Raw genomic sequence first — 20,579 nt, forward strand, 5'->3', positions numbered from 1 at the left:
AGCCTCTTTGTGCCTTATGCCCAACAGCTGTGAAGTCCACGCCACCACCGGCCTCACACACACACGACAGCATGGTGCTTCAGACCATGTGGCCACATCACAGATGTCTTTAAAGTTTTAGAGTCGAAGCCGTGACATTAAAAAAGAGCGTAAAAGTCTAATTGTGCTTCCTGGAACAGATTTTGTTTTGTTTTGCCATCACTGTTTACCAAAGCAGTTCTTCCTGGTTTGAATTATATTAGCCTACTGGGCTGTATTTGCTTAAACAGCATTAAATATGGAACAATAGGGGCCACCAGAGATTTGAATAACAGAGTTTGGATGTAATTGTCATGTTTCTTCTTTTCCTTTGTCTCTCGGTGTTTCCCGCTGTGTTTGTCTTCCTTCCATTCTTTCTCAGACGTCTCAGGGCGTCCAGCCTAAGCGGTTCAAGACGTTGCCAGAGTTGGTGTCTTTGTACCTGCAGCCCAGCCAGGGTCTGGTCACCACCCTGCTTTACACCGTCGACAGAGAGGAGACGGCTGTCAGTGATGACAGGGACTACTCCGGTAAATCCAGAGCTCACAAAGCACAGCCCACGCGGTCGTAGAGGCCCTCTTCTTGTCACGCGCTGACTCTCATTTTCTGTGACTCGTAGATGGAGAGGATGAAAAGCCGCCCCTCCCCCTCGTTCTGCCTCCACCTCCACTTCACCTGGACCAGACACACCTACAGAAAGGTACAGTCCACAAGAGGGCTTATTTGATTATGTCCTGTTCATAATTTTATGTTGTGAGCACAGAGAATCATATTAAGCCTTCTAAACCATCGTGGTACTTATGTAGGACACACACACACACGCATGCACACACACACACGCACACATGCACACACGCAGCCATAGTTCAAACGCACACAGAGGAATGTGGTTGTCACACGTCAGCTAAGCTCACAAAAATGGTGAGCAGTGGTTATTATTGACTACTGACATGAACAAACAAACAAATCCCTCGGTCACTTCTCTTCTCTTCTCTTTTTACACATTATCATCAAACATAACAAGTTCTCTATCACACTAAAGCTCATTAGCAGGCACACACATGTGCACTAATATCTTCCGTTCTACCACATCCTCCCTCCATGTCTGAATAAAGAAGGTAGGCCACATCCTGCTGGAAACCACATTGCTCAGAGGATGCCAGCCTGCCATGAAGTGGTGGCTGTAGTGTTTTCCCACCTGTGCGTAGTTCAGATCTTTGTACATTAACAAACAAAGGTCACTCAGACTAATGCGTGCTGTAGTTGAAGAGAACTAGGTAATTGTATTCGACATGCTGATATTTCTTTAGCGTATTAAAATTAGTTCTTAAAGGTTTCACATTGTATAAAATCAGGTTCCCATTTTCTTTTAATAGAAAAAAATGCTGGCTATATTATTACTGTGAAAGTGTCTAAACGCTCAGGGCCTGATTTACTTAAGGTTTGCTTGTGTAAAATCACGTGGAAACTCCACACCACCTGCAAAAAACGGCGTCCATTTTGCGTGTTTGCCTGCATGCATATTTAATATTGGGCGTTTCTGCTTGAAGATTCAAAATACTGGGAGGGGAAATGCAAATAGAACAATTTATCACTCGCAACGATATTTACTAAACCTGAAAGTAGAAATAAGGGAAGTGGTTTTGTGTGTATTTTAGTACGACTGAAAGGAACGTATTAATCAGATGCGCAAATCTGGAGAGACGGCTGCTCTTATTGTGGTGAGAAGGAGACGCAGGGAAACCAAAGATTATGTAGAGAACATGGTTTTACATCTGTGGAAACATTTCTGAGATGTCAGAGGGAAAAATGATTCAGACATATCGTTTGTCCAGCGATGACATTTCTGAGTTATTGAATGAACTGAATGATGATTGACAGCCAACAACAAGAAGGAGCCACAAAATACCAGCAATTAAAAAAACGTCCTACAACTCAGCATTGTCCCTCTGAGTCGTTCCAGCGTATCGCCGCTTGGATATCCCGCCAGGTCCCTTCATTCAGGTGTGCTGTCAGAGGTCCTGAATGTGTCCCGCAGAATTCACAGGTAGCTTCATCAGGATCCCGAGCACTCGCGAGGCACTGACTCAAAAGTCACCTGCTCATCACAGAAAGATCTGGACCTGCTGATCAGTGGTTGTCTCTTCTACCGTCCCCCCTGTTTTATTATCAAGCCTTTTTTTTGCCTTTTTGTTTTTCCCACAGCATTTATTTCTGATAATCTCCGAAAAAGCGTTTTGTTCTTGTTATATTTATATTTCTTAATTTCAATGGGATCAGATTTACTTTTCCTTTTGCGGTTGTTCTGTGTTTTTCATGGCTGGAATCTCTTTAACATGTGCAAACCCCTCATTTAAATACAGCAATTTGCACTTGATTTGAATGACGCAATTACGCAAAACGGGTGCAAACATTTTTTTGCAAACTTTTGGAAGGAACACGCAATTTAGTACCCGTTATTTGAGATCTTAGTAAATCAGGCCCTCAGTGTACAGAGAAATGCACACTGCCTGTATTCAGAAACTGTGCAGTTTGGACTCATAAAGTTTGTGACTCATGTTGATGTCAGCTCTCAACATTTCCCACGGTTCAACTATTTATGTTGGAGAAAACACCAAGCGGTCAATCTGTCCTGGAGCTCGCAAGATACAAGACTGAAGATAACCTGTCATTGGCCAGGGTGTGTGTCATTCAGAAAAGCAATCAGCCAATGAGAAGAGAGGGAAATTTATGTCACTGCATCTTAAAAACACAAACAAAAAATAGGCTGCTGTTAGTAGAGCTCCAGAGAGAAGCTGAGAGAGGAGACTACAGTTAGAAGGTTTCTGATAATGAATAAAACACTGGAGAAGTGCAAAATATGGGACTTTTAAAGCTTTTCAAGATGCAGCAAACCGGCCAGAAGCATTTTTTTCCAAACTGATGGGTTCTCACACATTTCGTGAAGGTGAAATCTCAGGAATGCCACAAGGAAATTTCTTCAAATTTAACAAAAATGTTCACTTGAGCTCAACGTTGAACTGTTAAGGTTTTAGTTGTTGAAGGTCACTGTGACCTCACGTCAGCAGCATCCATCTGTCCCATTCTCGTGAATGTTACACTTCATGAATTCCTCCAGAGAAGCTCTTTAAATTTGGCACAAACGTTTACTTGGACTCGTTAATGAACTGACAAGATTTTGGTGGTTAAAGGTCAAAGGTCAGTAGCAGCTGAGAGGGCCATCATTAAAAGAGGTCATGCCTGCACAAACTGCCAAGCCCAACATTAAATCACAATAATGCTGTTTTTATTTGTTGTTTGCTTGTACCCGGATCTGTATGCTGATGGTGTGGAATCATGTGCATATAGTGACGAGGACTGGACTTTATTTACGTTTGTTTCAGCGCTCCTGCAGCTAATGGCCTGAGCACCATCTCCCATGAGTACCTGAAGGGCAGCTATGCTTTGGACCTTGAAGCAGTTAAACAGGGAGCCTGCTCCCTGCCTCATCTCAACAAGACACTAGTGGCCTCCTGCAAACGCCTTAATGGGTAAATAGGACACACCAGGCAGCACATCTGTATAGACACATATTCCACCGACACAATACTCTATCGTCCATCTGCTTTCTGTACCGAGCTGTTCTTGTATATCGGCATTTGTCACCATACTGACTAACTACGTAAGGATTTACAGCCCTCAGCCCGCAGAGCCGCCTGCCTCCTCATCTCTTGTTTTGGTCACAATGACACATGTTGCACATTCAAACATTATTATAACCAACAGAAAATAAATTTGAATCGAAAAGTCTGCCAAACAACAGCTAAATCTCATGGTTTTTAATCAGTTGTTGTGCATTGTGCAGCCCCAGCATGTACATTTATGTGTGCATAAACGTAGTAAGAATTCTTCCCTATAGATCTGTATGAAGAGGAAGACACAAGTTAGATTAGAAAGCTTTGACACAAATCTGTTTTGAATCTCTCCGTTTCCTCGAACAGGGAGGTGGATAAGGTCCTGTCTGGTCTGGAGATCCTGTCTAAAGTCTTTGACCAGCAGAGTGCTTTCATGGTCTCCAAGATGATCCAACAGGTACGCATGTTTGCCTCGTTGTGTGTGTTCGTGCTCAGTTAGGCGTTGGAAGCAAGATGATGGAAAGAAAGAAATGCCTCCACTTGTTTTCAATGTCTACCATCATTTGCCGTATTTTACTACTTTTTCTTACATTGACATAGAGCTGCACTCTTCTGGAGGAAATGACAATCATGCTTTTATTGCTTAGGATAGAGATCACGATTATCTCGTGATTTTTTTAAAAAATTATAATTGTTTATAGCCCTCATTTACCTGATAAAGAAGATTACGTGACAAAAAAAAAAAAAAAAAAAAATCGGTGTGCATTAATCTTACTCTACTCCGTCTAATGTACATACAAAAAACAAAACTTGACAGCTCATTCGGTTCAGTATCGATCACTTTCAAAGTGGTGTGGTTCACGCAGGGATATTAATTAACACAGATGATGGAAAATTAAATTGATGGACCTTAAGTAATAAGTTGTTATGTAGGAAAGCTCTTTATATACAAAGCAGCCAGTAAGATTAAGAAACGGAGATTCAGTGACAAGTTCATAAAAAAAAAAATAATAATAAAAAAAACAGGCTAAAAAATTGCTCATATCTAAGGGGGAGGGTTTTTGTTGTCTGTGAGACCCATACACATGTGCATTAAGATACCACACAGAGACATACACACTCACATACACACATACGTGCGTTTTGTTACCCAGCGGATGTCATGAGGAAAAGCTTTTTCTTTTCTCCAGGGCCATCTGAGGACGACTAAAGTAGAGTCACACTGCACACTGTTCTTCAAACAGTCTGTCTGTTGAGCATATGTGGGAATGTCTTGTAATATATTTCTAAGAGTTATGTTGTTGGTGTCTTTATTTTTCCTCCATCAGTCAGTGAATCAGGGTGGAGACCAGGAGTTGGAGAACCTTGTGACCAAGCTGGCAATTCTCAAAGATCTGCTGTCCTCCATTGAGAAGAAGGTACACGCATATACTCAGTCATGTGTTGGCTTGAACCCTCATACATGATCACCTCTGCTCCCTCCCTCCCTCCCTCCCTCCCTCCCTCCACACACACACACACACACACACACACACACACACACACACACACACACACACACACACACACACACACACACACACACACACACACACACACACACACACACACCAGTTGGAGGTGGTTAGTTTAGATAACTTTTTCCATATGAAGGATCATCTGTCGAGAGGCCCTGCTGGCTGAGCTCGTAGCCCATCATGACAACTTGAAGCTCTCTTGTTTCTGAAGTATTTGCATGATTTGTAATAATTATAATGATAATATTTGCCATAAATCGCACTTTTCATAGCCAGGGAGTCTTTTCATCCACTGTTATTGCAGATGACTGCCTTGCAGATTAATCCTAAAAGAAAAAATCTTGCCTTGACTTCCACTGATCCTCCTAAATACCATTTGTTAATGTAAGTGGAAATTAAAAGATGAGAGCGCCATGCCTTCTTTTTATGGCCTTCTCTACGCCCTGCAGCAGGCATTAGTTCACTTCATGGTTCATAAATACTACCGCAAGGCTTAAAGAATCAAATAATTAATCAGCTGATGACTCCTAAGGACAGTTCTCGACCTGCTTTACAAGTCCTAATGAGTTGAAGTTCTCGCACTTTATTTCTATACAAACTTTTGTACATGCCACAAGTGCTATTAAATTTTTTTAAACATCATAAAAGTAACAATGCATTTCCTTTTTTTTTAGCCAAATATGTAATTTGCTCAGGGGTGCCCAAACTTTTGCATACAGTACTTGCAACTGTAGATCATTACAGCAAATTATTAAAAGCAATTAATCTAGCACAGTAAACAACACTCATTAGAATTTGCTTTCATCCTTCATGCGTGAATACAGTTTGAGCCGCTCTGCCGTGTTCATGGGTCGGACTGTTTCTAGTTTGAGTTCACTTGTAAGAAGGGCCTTCAGCTGGCTCGGGAGGAAATGGCCTCAGTGCAGTCGAGCTTACATGTCCGGACGCATGTGATGATACTGGCTCCACCTCCTCTGCTCCTGTTATATCCAGGAAATGGGAATCCTTTTCCTTGTTGACACAAACACCGAGACTGAAAACAGGAGTTTGTCTGATTGTGTTTGTGCGCCTTTTTTTTAGCGTGTGTGTTTTTGTTTTCTCGTTTCTCCTGCCTCTTTCATTTTTTTTTTTTTTTTCATTGTTTCTCCATCTGCCTCTCCTCTCCTCTCTCTTTGTCCCCTCAGGCTCTGAAAGCTCTACAGGACATGAGCTTAGCCTCCCCGTGCTCCCCTCCTCCCTTCTCCATGCGGCACAGCAAAGCCATTCCTGTGCAGGCCTTCGAGGTACACACCTACATCCGCACACATGCACGTCACACATACTTCGTTAGTGGTTGTGTCACTGCAGAGTGATGGAGGTCAGCGGTGATTATATCATCTTCTCCGAGCTTTCGACCTTTCCAGGAACAGCTAAAGACTGAAATTATATTTTACTCGGTCTTTATTTAGTCAATGTCTGTATGTTAGCAGTTACCACACTGAAGCACTAACAAGCCTGAAAGCCCGACGGTTTCCTTCGGGACAAGGAAACTCACTAAAGCTCTCTGTTAACACTTTGGGTACGCAGCTTATTATTGAAGTCACAAGTCTTTCATATTTCCTGTTTTTTGACAGGACGAGGAAACATTTTTCCTGATGTGATTTTCATCTGAAGGAAAATCTGAGATCTGTTGTAGAGAGCTGTAACACCTCCAGATGTGATTTATTAAATGTTGCTGTCAGTGAAAGATGGTTTTGTGTCACTGAGCCTCAATTGCAATAAAACGGTCTTGTATTCCTTAACACACTGCAGGAAGTTGTCAGCTGAGCTGATGTGAGGCCAAAGGAATGTTTGTAATGCACTTCCTGTTGCATCGTCTGTAACGTCATTGTATTTGTCCCTTTTGGTATAATATCCCCATGTAGAATAAGCATGTAAGAGGCAGTGATTTTATATGTTGGAAGAAGACTTTAGAAGTTTTATTTTGAAATGTACCAACAGGCATATATTATGGATATTAGAAGAGAGATGTGTTGAAGGTAAGAGTTAGAAGAATATGAATGATATTCAGTTGAGTGGATTGGTGAGCAAGATGAAGGAGAAAAAGAGTAGAGGAGTAAATGTCAGTGAGATGAATGATTTCAGAATATCAGGTGTTTGCGTCCTCTGTGGTGACATCCTCTCAGTAACTTCCTGTTGCACAGGAACAGAAATGGTGTTAAGATGAAGAGACGCAGCACCTTATTTTTCCGCTGACGCACAGACAGACCCGATCAATATGTATGACTCATAAGAAGAATGAATGTCTGTCTTCTGGTGAAATCTTTATTTGACTACTTTTAGAGTAGTTATGACTCTCGTGCTTTTTTGACGTAAGGCTCAAACAGAAACAGGTCCACTTTGTTGTCAAAAGTATTTCTGAAGTATGGGATGACCAGAAATTTGTAAACTTGTAAAACTACTATCAAGAGAAACAGGACATTTTCTGTGGTGTTTAAAATTCCGGCTTCTTGTTTTCTAATCTCTGTGGCTGCGTATAACTGACACCGTTTGAAGTCTGTTAATAACAAGCATGAAGCTTGTATTGTGTATGTTAGAACAATGGACGAAGTTGAATTGTCCACTGCATTTATTTTGGAGACCCCAAAATATAGATTTGATACCATTGGAAATTAGCTCTGTAGACACACACACAAGCTTTACCCGTGTGTGTGTGTGTGTGTGTGTGTGTGTGTGTGTGTGTGTGTGTGTGTGTGTGTGTGTGTGTGCGTGTGTGCGCGTGCACAATCGTTCTGTTGTGACTTGTTACAGGTGAAGCTTGATGTTTACCTGGCAGAGCTGACAAAGATTGGAAAGAGTCAGAAGTACACATTGTCTGTGGATGTGGAGGGAGGAAGACTGGTCGTGATGAAGAAGGTGAAGGACAATCAGGAGGACTGGACCACCTTCACACATGACAAAAGTGAGAATTCCACTATCACATTATTTACACACAAAAAACAAGTATTTTCTATACTGTAAAATTTGTAATCAAGAAAATTATTGAGCAGGAATTTGTATAACGAACGACTTAAGGCACCCAGATAGTGACACATCTTATTTTGTCGTCATTATGAAACATTTTAATTTTATTAAATGTTATTTTCCTGGTAAATTATATTCACCTCTGCTGTTTTACCTAATTGGTAATGCTGTATGTCATAAAATAGATTCATTGTTTATGGTATTTGAGGTAGTTTGTATTTTAGGTGAGATGACCTGCCTCTGCTGCACCGTCGGAAACACTCACTAATGTTTTATAGCTGCATCCCATCATTCAACCAGTTTTAATGTATCTTCAGATACATTAGATTAAATGTTTTCTCAGCCTGTCATAACATTATTTTCTGCTTGAGAGACCAATATATAAACTATATGAGGAGTTAATGCTTCCTTTGGCAATTTTTTTGTAAAATGTTTATGTCCTTTTTTTTATTGTCTTTCTTCTTTTTAACTTTAACCTTCTTTGACCCTCTCTATCTATTACCTTGACCTTGCTTTTCCTCCGTTCCCTGCCTTTATCTGTAACTCCCCGTCTGTCTCTCTCAGTACGTCAGCTGATCAAGTCTCAGCGAGTGCAGAATAAACTGGGCATTGTGTTTGAGAAGGAGAAGGATAAGAGCCAGAGGAAAGACTTCATCTTTGCTAGTGCCAAGGTCTGTAACTTCACACACACACACACACACACACACACACACACACACACACACACACACACACACACACACACACACACACACACACACACACACACACACACACACACTCCCAAATATAATTTCTAGGCCGAAGAAAACACGATCACTTACGGTTAATCTATCAAACACCTACACGGAAACATGACAGTGAATATACACGTTTATATTAAAAAAATTACAAAGAAATACTCTCATATATTCCTTTTAATTTGTACGTACATAATTTGAGGACAGTGTCAAGAGTTGTGGAGAAGACCCAAATCACAAATCTTTTCATTAGAAGACATTTTCCACGGAGGCTTTCTGTCTGTCGTGTAATTCTCATTACAACAACAACAACAACAACAACAACAACAAAAAAGATGGAACATACTAATGACAGTCTTTGGCCACAGTTTTGTAAATCAGGCAGCTGAAATACTCACTGCTGTGTGTGTTTGTTTCAGAAACGGGAGGCGTTTTGTCAGCTGCTGCAGCTGATGAAGAACAAACATTCCAACCAGGACGAGCCAGACATGATTTCCATCTTCATAGGCACCTGGAATATGGGTGAGACACACTTCAACACATCCTGCAATAATGGCTACACACGCTGACTGATCATACATTTGAAAACCTCGTATCAAAACCTAACACAGTCGCTCATCTGGCCGAGGGAGTACTACGTAACCCTTTGCTGCCCGTCTTTCTCTCTCTCTCTCTACTATCACGATCAAATAAACCAGAAAAGCCAAACAAATAAAAGCAATACAATATGTATATGTATTTCCAGAGCGGGGCATTTTTGATGAAAATGTAAATTTGTGGTCCTTGTCTTTAGGCTCAGTGCCTGCGCCCAAGTCTGTGGCCTCATGGGTGTTGTGTCGCGGCCTCGGGAAGACTCTGGACGAGATGACCGTCACCATCCCTCATGACCTGTATGTGTTTGGAACCCAGGAGAACTCGGTGTGTGATCGGGAGTGGGTGGAGTCCCTACGCGCCATGTTGAAAGAACAGACAGAACTGGACTATAAGCCGGTGAGGAAAGAAGCCAAAGACAAATAATCCTTGACCTCGCTGATGAATATTATATTCTTGGATTTTATTAGTGTTGTATGTGCTTGTTTACACCTTTCACATCTATTCAAGTCATGCCGGGGGATACTGAGAGTTATGTGGAGGGGATATGTTTGAGAAGAAACAGAGTTATTTTTGGAGTGTGTGAATGCAGAAATGACGACTGGAGGTTCCTCATTGTCTGTAGATCGCAGTGCAGACGCTGTGGAACATAAAAATTGCTGTGTTGGTGAAACCTGAACATGAGAACCGGATCAGCCATGTGGGGATGTCCAGTGTCAAGACAGGCATCGCCAACACGCTGGGTAACAACACCACTCTCTCCTCGGTCTTTATTCTTCCTGCACATGCTTCACTTCCCGGTTGAAAAAAATAGCAGGAAATATGACCAACGGAACAATTAAACCCAGAATGAAACAATGGGCTAATTAATGGTGTCATCATCATTTTATTACTGCATCTCCTCTTATCACGTTATGATGAAAACAATTTGACTTGAATTAAGAAAACATCTGGTGTATATTAGATAAACTCTTTAAACTTTCAAAATAAGGTAAATCTTTTCTGACATTTATCTTCATTCCTGCCAACTGAAGATTTATTCATTTATAGTAATGCTTATAATGAGTCATTGACAGTGGATTACTGTTATTATTTAGTTTGAATCTTTGTTTTGATGGTTTTCCAGGTAACAAAGGAGCTGTCGGTGTGTCTTTCATGTTCAACGGAACATCTTACGGCTTCGTGAATTGTCACTTGACGTCAGGGAATGAAAAGATTGCCAGGTGCCTACTACAGTCCCGCGCACACACATATGTAACCGTACACATTTACCTGTGAGGGCACCGGGTTTGTTTGATTGATTTTCCCAACTCCAAAAACCTCTGAATATCCAGACCAAGGACTTTCTGTCATGATTTTCTCTTGTAGCTTTAAAACCTTTTATAACAGCTTTCCTTTGTGGATAGACTCAAATGTTCATATTTTGTGGTTTGAAATGATTATTTTTTAAAGCTATGATGCGGGACTTTTCCACATAAATTATTGTCTCCTATATTCAAGTCAAATTAGTTTACAAAATGCTTATTAAGCCAATGATACGGAACTTCTGGACTTTCTAAATGTTGTCCCAATGATTGGATCAGATTCTGACACTCAAACAAGTTGTTTTGCATGAGATGTGACACTTTTTATTTAGTTTATCCAGGATTTATTCACAATTTATTGGTTGTTTACAGCAACCACAGAGTAGGCTTTGGCGGAGCCTAATACCAAAGCACATGCTGGCGGTATTCTTGTAATTACTCTCATTGACAGAAGGGGGAGACAGAACAAGTTTAGGAAAACATCACGGGCACACAAACCTATTACTCCGTTACCTCTTATCATCTGTGATGTATGCGACCTTTCATCCCTGCAGGAGGAACCAGAACTACCTTGATATCCTGCGGCTGCTGTCGCTGGGAGACAAACAGCTGAGCTCTTTTGACATTTCACTGCGTTTCACGCACCTCTTTTGGCTGGGAGACCTTAACTACAGGCTGGATATGGACATACAGGTGAAGAAAACAAACACAGATGAGCACAGAATGATGAAATACAACAAACTGGAAATGATCTATCTCTGATCATGTGTTTTTTTGTGTGTTTATGTGCGTACAGGAGATTTTAAACTACATTAACAGGAAGGAGTTTGATCCCCTGCTGAAAGTGGATCAGCTCAACCTGGAGAGGGAGAAGAATAAAGTCTTTTTACGCTTTGGTTAGTATGTCTCGGCCAGTAGAGGTGACTCCTACTCCTTGTGAACCAGCAGATATTCATGAGTCAGAGCGGGATTTTTTTTTAAATGTAGTCACTTTTAACAGAAGGTTCCTGTCCTTCAAACTGCGTTTCAGTGGTTTAATAAATACAGCTGAAGTGATGACTCACACTTCCCAAAAGCAGTTGCTCAGCACTGCTGCTGTTCCTCTGAATAGTTCACCAAGACCACTGGTTTTCTTTGCTGACTATAAGAAGAGGAAAACCAGACAAAAGCAGCTGCCGGGTGGAACATTGTTATAAAAGGATAGTGGCAACCATTGTTTTGGTTTTCTCCCAACATGCTTTTAATACATTACTTAATTTTAATGAAAAGAAGTTTATAAATAAGATTATTATTTCATCTCAATCTCAAATTACTTGTATTTATTTTGGTCGGTTTTACACTAAATTGACACAAAATTCGTCACCAACATCACAGGTATTTATGCCCCTTTTTTGCTTATACTGTACATGCTGAGAAACTGCGACATCTTTCTCTTTTGTTCATGTCATATGATATTTGACTGAGAAAGTTGCCCTGATCAGCCATTGTGTGTCTCCAATACTGTAAACGTGTCGACACATGCAGCAAACAGCAGGGAACCAGCTCTGACAAAGAGAAAGAGCAGAAACGTTGTTGTGATTCAGTCCTGGTGTCGTGTCACAAGGCAGTTGTCCATTTGTTTTATAAATATACAGACAAGTGTTAATTTGGAGTTATTAATATAAAATTCAAAACTTTGAAGCTTTCTAAAATTGAATGTGTTTGTTGCAGCGGAGGAAGAGATCTCGTTCCCTCCCACCTACCGTTATGAGCGAGGCTCAAGGGACACGTATGTTTGGCAGAAGCAGAAGGCCACAGGGGTACGTTCACTAACCCAAACAATGTCACAGATTAGACTCGCTCCCAGACAGTGTTTCCTCTTTCTTTGAGTCATCTTGATCATTCTGCTGTATCGTCTTTCTCTCTGTCTGTTCCAGATGAGGACAAATGTTCCTTCCTGGTGTGACCGGATCCTTTGGAAGTCATACCCTGAAACACACATTGTCTGCAACTCCTATGGTGAGACCAGAAGAAAATCGTTTTAATTCAATATAGCGGACAGCCTGTTTAGCAACTTTAGCAACAGGGTATCCTAGTTAATTCCACCTCGATATCACTTTCGGCTGGTGCTAGATTGGATCGGCCGCAGGGACAATTCGCTCTAACTCTACGCTGCTGTGATTGGTTGTGTAACCGTCTAATCCTAAACCTCCCACAATGTAACAAAGGTCTCCGGCAAAGTGTTCCTCCGGCTGATCCAATCTGATATCAGCCATCTATACACGCCTCAAAATGCAGCAATTATGTATTTGATGAGTCACTGAACAATAAGTAAACCGAAGTGAATTCTCTTTATTTTCCAGGCTGTACAGATGACATCGTGACCAGTGATCATTCCCCTGTGTTTGCTACGTTCGAGGTGGGAGTGACCTCCCAGTTTGTCTCTAAGAAAGGTACAAGTGGATTAACTGAAACTCTCCAGGAAATAATTTTTACCCCCGATGAGATGACGTTTCCAATATGTTTGTGTGTTGTGTGGCATGGTTTAAGGAAAAACCTGTTGAAATTCTGTGAGGAAAATCACTGGGTGGATCCACAGAATATTTTTCACAACCTTGCATGACAGGGCATTTGGCCTGCTACCTGCCATACATCTTGGAATCCAGTAGATGGCAGTGAAGTTCAACAGTAACAAAACATAAGTCAGAAGTCCAGAAATACAATGACTCCATATCACAACCCACATGTTCCTGCTCAAACTTAATACAGCAAACACTTTTGCAGTTTTTCCTGATGTTAAAATTGTAACATCAGCACCAAAATATATCCAGACATACAGTTGCAGATTTGCATACAGAGGAGAGGAGTATTGGCCTTGGCAGAGGTCTGCGCTCTCTCTGAGTCTGTTTTTTTGTTCCAGCTTTTTATTTCTTCTTCCTGTCAATCTTCCTCCTGGTTTGACTTTGTCTCTCTTTCTTCAGTTCTCCCTCCTTTTTCACAAGATTTGGGATTTTGCATGTTCTTGTAGATAGTGCCAGTTGACTGAACAATGTTTAATCTTTTCACATTCATGATCCATTATATGTTTCTGGCTCACTCTTTTTTTTCTTTTATTTAGTGAAATGCCACATTTAAAAGGTACTGATATGGTTTCTGCCTTTGTTACATGCTACTCTGCTCCACCCACTCACATGTTTCTCCCCTCTCTTTCCGTCTTGTCTTCCTCCGTCCCCCACCCCCTCCTGTCCACCTGTTTCTATGTAGGGCTGCCGAAGTCCTCAGAGCAGGCCTACATCGAGTTTGAGAGCATTGAGGCCATCGTGAAGACGGCGAGCAGGACCAAGTTCTTTATCGAATTCTACTCCACTTGTCTGGAAGGTGAGGTGAACATGCTGAACCTCTGCGGTGACTCATTCACTCGCACTGATTTACTTCAGTCTGACAGAAATCCAGCAGCAGGAGTCACTGCACAGATGTGGTTCCTGTAACACCGGGTGGATGTAATGAAACTGTGTCTGCTTCTTCTTTTTGTATCTCTCCCCCTCCCTCCCTATCTCAGGCAGTCAGTATACCTTTAAGCTAGAATCCATATTTGACCTGTGCTGCGTCCCCACCTCCTGTCCACCGTGTACTTTTGAATGAAACATCTCCCTCCTCTCCCTCCCGCCCTGCTCCCTTTGTCCTTTCTCCCCTCCACTCCGCCCTGCATTTTCTCTCTCTCTCTCTCTCTCTCTCTCTCTCTCTCGCTCTCTCTCTCGCTCTCTCTCTCTCACCTGTAGAGTTTAAGAAGAGTTACGAGAACGACAGTCAGAGCAGCGACAACGTCAACTTCCTGCGTGTTGGCTGGTCCAACAAGCAGCTAACAACCCTCAAACCTCTTCTGTCGGAGATCGAGTACCTGCAGGACCAACATCTGCTGCTAACGGTGAAATCACTGGATGGATACGAGTCCTACGGTATAAACAGAGTCTTTGTGCTTGTGGTGCGGTTCTTTGAGGTTGAGAAAGTGATGCGGTTACTTGTGGGCTGACAAACAACCTCGCGTTTTCCTCTGTTAGGAGAGTGTGTGTTGGCTCTGAAGTCAATGATCGGCAGCACAGCGCAGCAGTTCCACACCTACCTGTCCCACCGTGGCGAGGAAACAGGAAATATCCGGGGCTCCATGAGGGTCAGAGTCCCCTCTGAAAGGATGGGAACCAGGGAGAGACTGTATGGTAATGCACTTAATATGCAACACTGTGGTGAAAGTCTGATGGACTGTGCAGACGGAGAAGGAAATGTAGAAAGGAGAGTAAAAAAAAAAAAAAAAACGATCTCTCCTGAAGACGTCGGTGATATGAATTGTCCACCTCATGGAGTTTGACTTTAAAACAGTTTTACTGTTGTATTTCAGAGTGGATCAGTGTGGACAAGGATGAGACAGGAGGACCTAAAGGGAAATCCACGATGGTATCCAGAGTCGGACACGAGTATGTGAAGTCAGTACACGCCACTTTTTTCCATTTTGTATTTCGGTTTTATGGTGAAATGCAATAAGTTAAATCTACATACTGTAGCCAAAACAATATGACCACTCAATATCTGTGAATAAAATGAATTTTGTCATAAATACTGCCCATATCGAAGCCTGGGGTGTATTAGATAGTTAGTGATCAGTCAGTTCCTGTAGTCATTGCGTTGCCATTCAGTTCATGTTGTCATGTGTTTTTTTTTTCTAAACTTGGTTTTCTGTATTTTGAAAGAGTATAAATGGACGCTGGCTTAAAGCTTCTAAAACTCTGAAACGGTCAAGTTGGCTGATTGACTGATGAAATACAGCATGATTGAAAGCTGTAGTTTTCAGTCCAGTTAGGTTTTAGGATTCTTAAATGTAGTGTGCAGACACTGGTATCCTACAATATACGTCAGTGATGTGCAGACGCCATTCTGGGCTCTGTGCTAACTTATCATCATATCTTCTGGATGAAGGCCGTCCGTGGTTCGTAAGCAGCTTGGAGAGCTGGGAAAGGTCAGCGAGGAGGGAGAAAGAAGCACCAAGGAGGAAACTGCTGCAAGGTACACTCATGATCCACTCATGTGCTTTACACACAAAGTGAACCACGCACAAAAGACAACCCTTTTGACACACGTTTGACGCGGGACAGTTAACATAACAGTGGAAATAATGGATCATGAAACGTAACCGCTCAACCACCTGTTGTGTTTTTGTGTGAAGACCCAAACAGGATACATCAGACGGTGATCCGTCGATCAGCAAGAACAGCTACAATAATCCCGCCTACTACATCCTGGAGGGCGTCCCCAACCAGTCAGCTGCAGCGATGTCCCCTGAGCTCCTCCCGTCTCCTACCTCAGCGAACCCCCTGGCAGTTAAGGCCCCTATACCCTCAGCTGTGGCTCGAACCAAACCCCCCTGTGCGACCTCGGGGCCGCCTCAACGCGGCAGACCCGTGACAGGACACCAAGTTCGGGCCATCAGCGAGGAGGGCTCCTCAGAAGACGATGGAGGGGCTTGTGTGGCGGCAGCACAGGCAGGAGGTGTTGGAGGAACAGTTGGAAGCACGCTGAATCGACCCCCTCCTGACTTTCCGCCTCCTCCTCTCCCTAAGGGAGCACTGGAGATGGTGGCAGAGGCCCCCTTCACCAAACCCCGCCCTCTTTACCCAGACCTGGCTGAGGTCAGGATCCCAGCCGCCGGCCCCGTTGCCCCACTCGCCCTCGGGGAGGGTTTTAGGCGAGGAGGAGTCGGAGCGGGGGCGCTGGACGACCAGTCCTGTTCTGTGCTCCAGATGGCAAAGACACTGAGTGAGAGTGAGTTTCCTGGACAGCCGCCACGCGCTCCATCAGCACCACCGCCTCTTCGAGGGCAGCCCATGGGTTTAGGTCTGGACGCGTGCCGCACCTTCCCGCCCAGAAACCCCATCCCAGAAAGCATCGCGGAGGACATGCCTGAGGAGGTGAGCGCTGCATTGGAACTCATGCGGCTCATTTCGGTTCTTATTCAACAAGGTGGTTTTTTTTTTAATCTAATGCTGATGTTAAAGTTTTGGCAGCTACTAGAAGAGAAGCTTAGACTTTGTGGGAAGGTTTTGTGTAGTTTCTTTCAGGCCATCACAGCTTTTGGAAAAAAAATTTTCAAAGACTCTGTCCTGAGCTTGGACTCAGTTATTTAGCGATTTAATTGCATAATATCTAATGTCTCTACTGTTCATAAAGCCATCTGTAAGGTGCTAGCGCAGGATCTGGATCACTTTCTTTAGTTTTAAGTGCCTCTACCTGGGGTGAAGGAGGGAAAAAAAAAAAAAAAAAAAGCCCATGCCAGACTCTGGCATGTTGTATCCTTCACTGTTACATGGTTATCATCCTGCTGTGGCAGCTGTGTTGAGCTGAGATGATTCCTAAGCGTCTTCTTGCGTTTCTCCTGCTCAGGCACTTTGGGGCAGCAGTAGTTCGTCTTTGTCGGTGGGGGACTCTTCAGTGGGAGAGTGGCTGCAGAGACTGGGACTGGAGAGGTATGAGCAGGGTCTTCTACACAACGGCTGGGACGATCTGGAGTTCCTCAGGTACAAACAGTCACACGCTCAGAGGTAGACATTTGAGTTTCAAATAATGCAGTGGCAGATTGACATGAAAACACTGTTCGGGTACTGATATAGTTTCACTTTTTTTCATTATTCAACACAATAAACCAGGAACAGAAGTGGAGATTGTGACTAGAAATGTGCTGATTGTTTAGCTCTCCTTTGCTGTTGGGTTGAAGATGTGTGAACTGTCCACATTTTAGAGTTTGTAGCTTCTTTGCAGCAACACCTCTGTTCACGATCAGCTTTATTCAAAGTCTTTACTACATGTATTATATGAGTTTGAACAGATGTGGATGTAAACTGCTACTTTACCGGTTGGCTGAGGCATACTATGCAACTGCAACGGGATAATTCTAGTTTATCGTGTCATATTTTGGGCTGAAGCTTACTAATGAATCATATTTATCGATGGAATAGTTCTGTGCACCTCTTTAATAACAATTGTTCTGAATAATGCTGTTCACATGCTATTTGTCCTGAAAACTACAGGTGTTCAACGAAAACCTTGTTTGCTCCGTTCAGGCATTTTTCATCATTTGTTTCCCCGCTGAGTCGTTTTTTCTTTTTCCAGTGACATCACCGAGGAGGACCTGGAGGAGGCGGGAGTGCTCGACCCCGCCCACAAACGAATCCTGCTGGAGAGCCTCCGGCAGCAGCAGCAACAGCAGAAATAAACTGTCTCAAACTGGTCCATGACTGGTCCAAACCGGCCCTGGTGCCACACCAGGTCCCAAGAGGCCAAATCTCAGCTGAACTGAACTGAACTGAACTGAGCTGGAACGTGCCAATTAATGCCAGACTGTGCCTTCTGAGAGAAATTGCACTCCATTTGTACTTTTCAAAAACACTCGTTGAACCAACGTCCTTTTTCTCATGTACTGTATGTGTGTTGTCATTGTCATAGATGTGGCCTTATTTAATGCTAATCATTTCAGTCCTTCAAGCGTCACTACGAGCACTAATTGGATTTAATTCCAGCCAGGAGATTATTTTTCTGACCAAACAGAGTTAGAGTTCCAACTTGTGTAGAGCAGCCGATGTGTTGATGCCGTGTCAGGTCTGTCGCACCATCAGATCTGACCTGCAGCTTCAAGATAGCATTTCCTGTCTTTGTCCACAGAAACCTTAGCTGAGAATTGACGGAGTTTAAAACTGCTCCGACATTTCCGAACTGTCGGGTATGTGCTGACAGGAAAAGAAGCGAATGTGAGATAAACTCCTACTTTTCAAATTGTGTATTTCTGTGACGACGTCCGACCTACTGTTATTTAAACGGTGGCCTGTGTTGTCTGAGCGTCTCTGCGTGTATTTATGGGTTTATGTTGTTTTTTTTTTTTTATGATAAAGGGAATCGTCAGTAAACCAATCAAATCAGTCGTTTTAGAGCTAAAAGTGCAGATTTCATCTTGGTACAACATTTCAGTGATTGTTCGCAGTCCGTTTTAACTTGTCTGCTGTGTGATTTGTCCTCATTTGACATTTCAGCTTGTTTTCTGACTGATTGGTTCATTTTACTATTTGAGGTCAATTAACTTAAGTGGACAAATGCAGCAGTGTTTTTCCGCACAATCAGTATTAATATTGGTTGATGAAAACCTTGAGACGATAAGGCAATAAAATCACAAATGTACCTGAGGTAAAAAAAAAAAAAAAAATGCTGCACCCAGGTGAAATATGACTTCAGATAGTACATTTCTCATGCTCACACTTTGTCTGCGAGGTTGCTAAATTTCAATTTTTTTAAAAGACACATTTGACACATTTCTCACTCCATTTCATTTCAAACTGTGTCAGTGAAGCAGTGTTCAGGGAATTGGTTAAATAGATTAACTAACGGTGTTTCTGCTGTAGATTTAATAAGCCATCAGTTTACCATTTGTTATGAAACCTTTTTTTTTTTTTTTTTTTTTGCCTGTATTAATTTGAGAGATTTTTCTTGTGTAACTGCTCTTTTGTGACGTTACTGGAGCTGTTGCCTAGTTTTAGGATCATTTACATGGGAGAAGATGTCACTTCACACAACACAAAAGCAGAGAAGTCAGGTTTCTGCAGGACGTGTACAGTTTGAAGCGAGGGGCACTTGTTTCTTGAAGTAACCAGCAGGTGGTGCTGCTACTCAACAAACCTCATCAGTAGATGCTGACGGTGGGAAAACGTGGTCAATTCTTAGTTTATATCTTGTTTTTAAGCAGTTAAAGATCTAATTGTTAACGTACGTTCAGACTGCTTTTATGTGTTCATGATTTAAATCCGGCTTCCTCTTCTGCCCGTGACACCAGAAGCTAAACTGAAAAGACAGTTTAATGTTATTGTTTTAAGAGATGTGGATTCATTTCAACACGCCTGGCACCTTTTCCTTATCCAGGCGGATCACACTAAACAGCTTCTTCAGATAAGCACACAGCTCGCCTTTTCTTCTAAAATGTGATTTCAATTATTTTTGCCATGTCTACATCTCACTACGAGAAGCCCTAAATACCATGAAACCTTCATTCATGTCTTCTAATTTTGTTTTTGACCCAAACCCATATTTAATTATTGTTGCTCTTGTACAATTTTAGATGACTCGCCTGTGTTTTATGTTCAATGTGTCTCAGACTTTAACAGCCACAGTGCAGATAACGTGGATCTGCTGTTCAGACGTGTTAAATCTTTGTTGTTGTTTTTTTTTAAAGGATTTTGGGCCTTTCAGTGTTCTCAATGATTTGTGTGTATGTGTGTGTGTGTTTGTGTGTGTGTGTGTGTGTGTGTGTGTGTGTGTGTGTGTGTGTGTGTGTGTGTGTGTGTGTGTGTGTGTGTGTGCGCGCGCGCGCGCGCATGTGTGAAAAAGAGACATGTTTTCTCTTACACTCCATTTCATCATGCTCCTTCATGTAGTCTTCTACTTTGGTTGTTTTAAGTTAATGCAAGTTGTTCACCCATGTATTTTTTTTTTTTTTCAATTAAAATCTAATATCTTTCCTTATTTTATAGATTCACTCATTTTCTTGTTTTGTCTTCTGCAGGGAAAGATAAAGAGATGAAGCGGTTATTATGGTCTGTAAGCCGTAGACCTGCTGCCTCAGAAAGGGAAAGACCGTATGGTAAAATCAAATTACGTGACAGTCATTACCTTTTTAATTGATTTTAGGAGCTCATACCTCAGAACTGTCAGTTTCTGAGGTCTGACACTGCACATAATCCACAACACGCTCATCATTTTGTCACACACAAGAAAGCAGATCATGAA

General features: G+C 42.2%; 1 protein-coding gene across 1 annotated transcript in view; it reads left to right on the top strand.

The window, feature by feature from the left end:
* Positions 1–20,315, top strand: part of inppl1a (inositol polyphosphate phosphatase-like 1a) — a 29,217-nt gene extending 8,902 nt beyond the window's left edge. The window contains 26 exon segments of the mRNA XM_069717030.1: positions 401–548; positions 638–658; positions 661–718; positions 3,402–3,548; positions 3,999–4,089; positions 4,961–5,050; positions 6,334–6,432; positions 7,940–8,090; positions 8,717–8,823; positions 9,312–9,414; positions 9,686–9,882; positions 10,109–10,226; positions 10,610–10,706; positions 11,342–11,480; positions 11,584–11,683; positions 12,498–12,586; positions 12,704–12,785; positions 13,130–13,219; positions 14,031–14,144; positions 14,546–14,722; positions 14,825–14,980; positions 15,160–15,244; positions 15,735–15,821; positions 15,982–16,723; positions 17,196–17,329; positions 17,922–20,315. Of these exon segments, the coding sequence (XP_069573131.1) occupies positions 401–548; positions 638–658; positions 661–718; positions 3,402–3,548; positions 3,999–4,089; positions 4,961–5,050; positions 6,334–6,432; positions 7,940–8,090; positions 8,717–8,823; positions 9,312–9,414; positions 9,686–9,882; positions 10,109–10,226; positions 10,610–10,706; positions 11,342–11,480; positions 11,584–11,683; positions 12,498–12,586; positions 12,704–12,785; positions 13,130–13,219; positions 14,031–14,144; positions 14,546–14,722; positions 14,825–14,980; positions 15,160–15,244; positions 15,735–15,821; positions 15,982–16,723; positions 17,196–17,329; positions 17,922–18,024 (3,525 nt within the window). The 3' untranslated portion in view covers positions 18,025–20,315.
* Positions 20,316–20,579: the final 264 nt, after the last annotated feature.

This window comes from Brachyistius frenatus, unplaced genomic scaffold, assembly GCF_029030835.1.
Source record: "Brachyistius frenatus isolate BFR_SWC_R1_liver_20210118 unplaced genomic scaffold, ASM2903083v1 Contig_1, whole genome shotgun sequence".
Lineage (NCBI taxonomy): Eukaryota > Metazoa > Chordata > Actinopteri > Embiotocidae > Brachyistius > Brachyistius frenatus.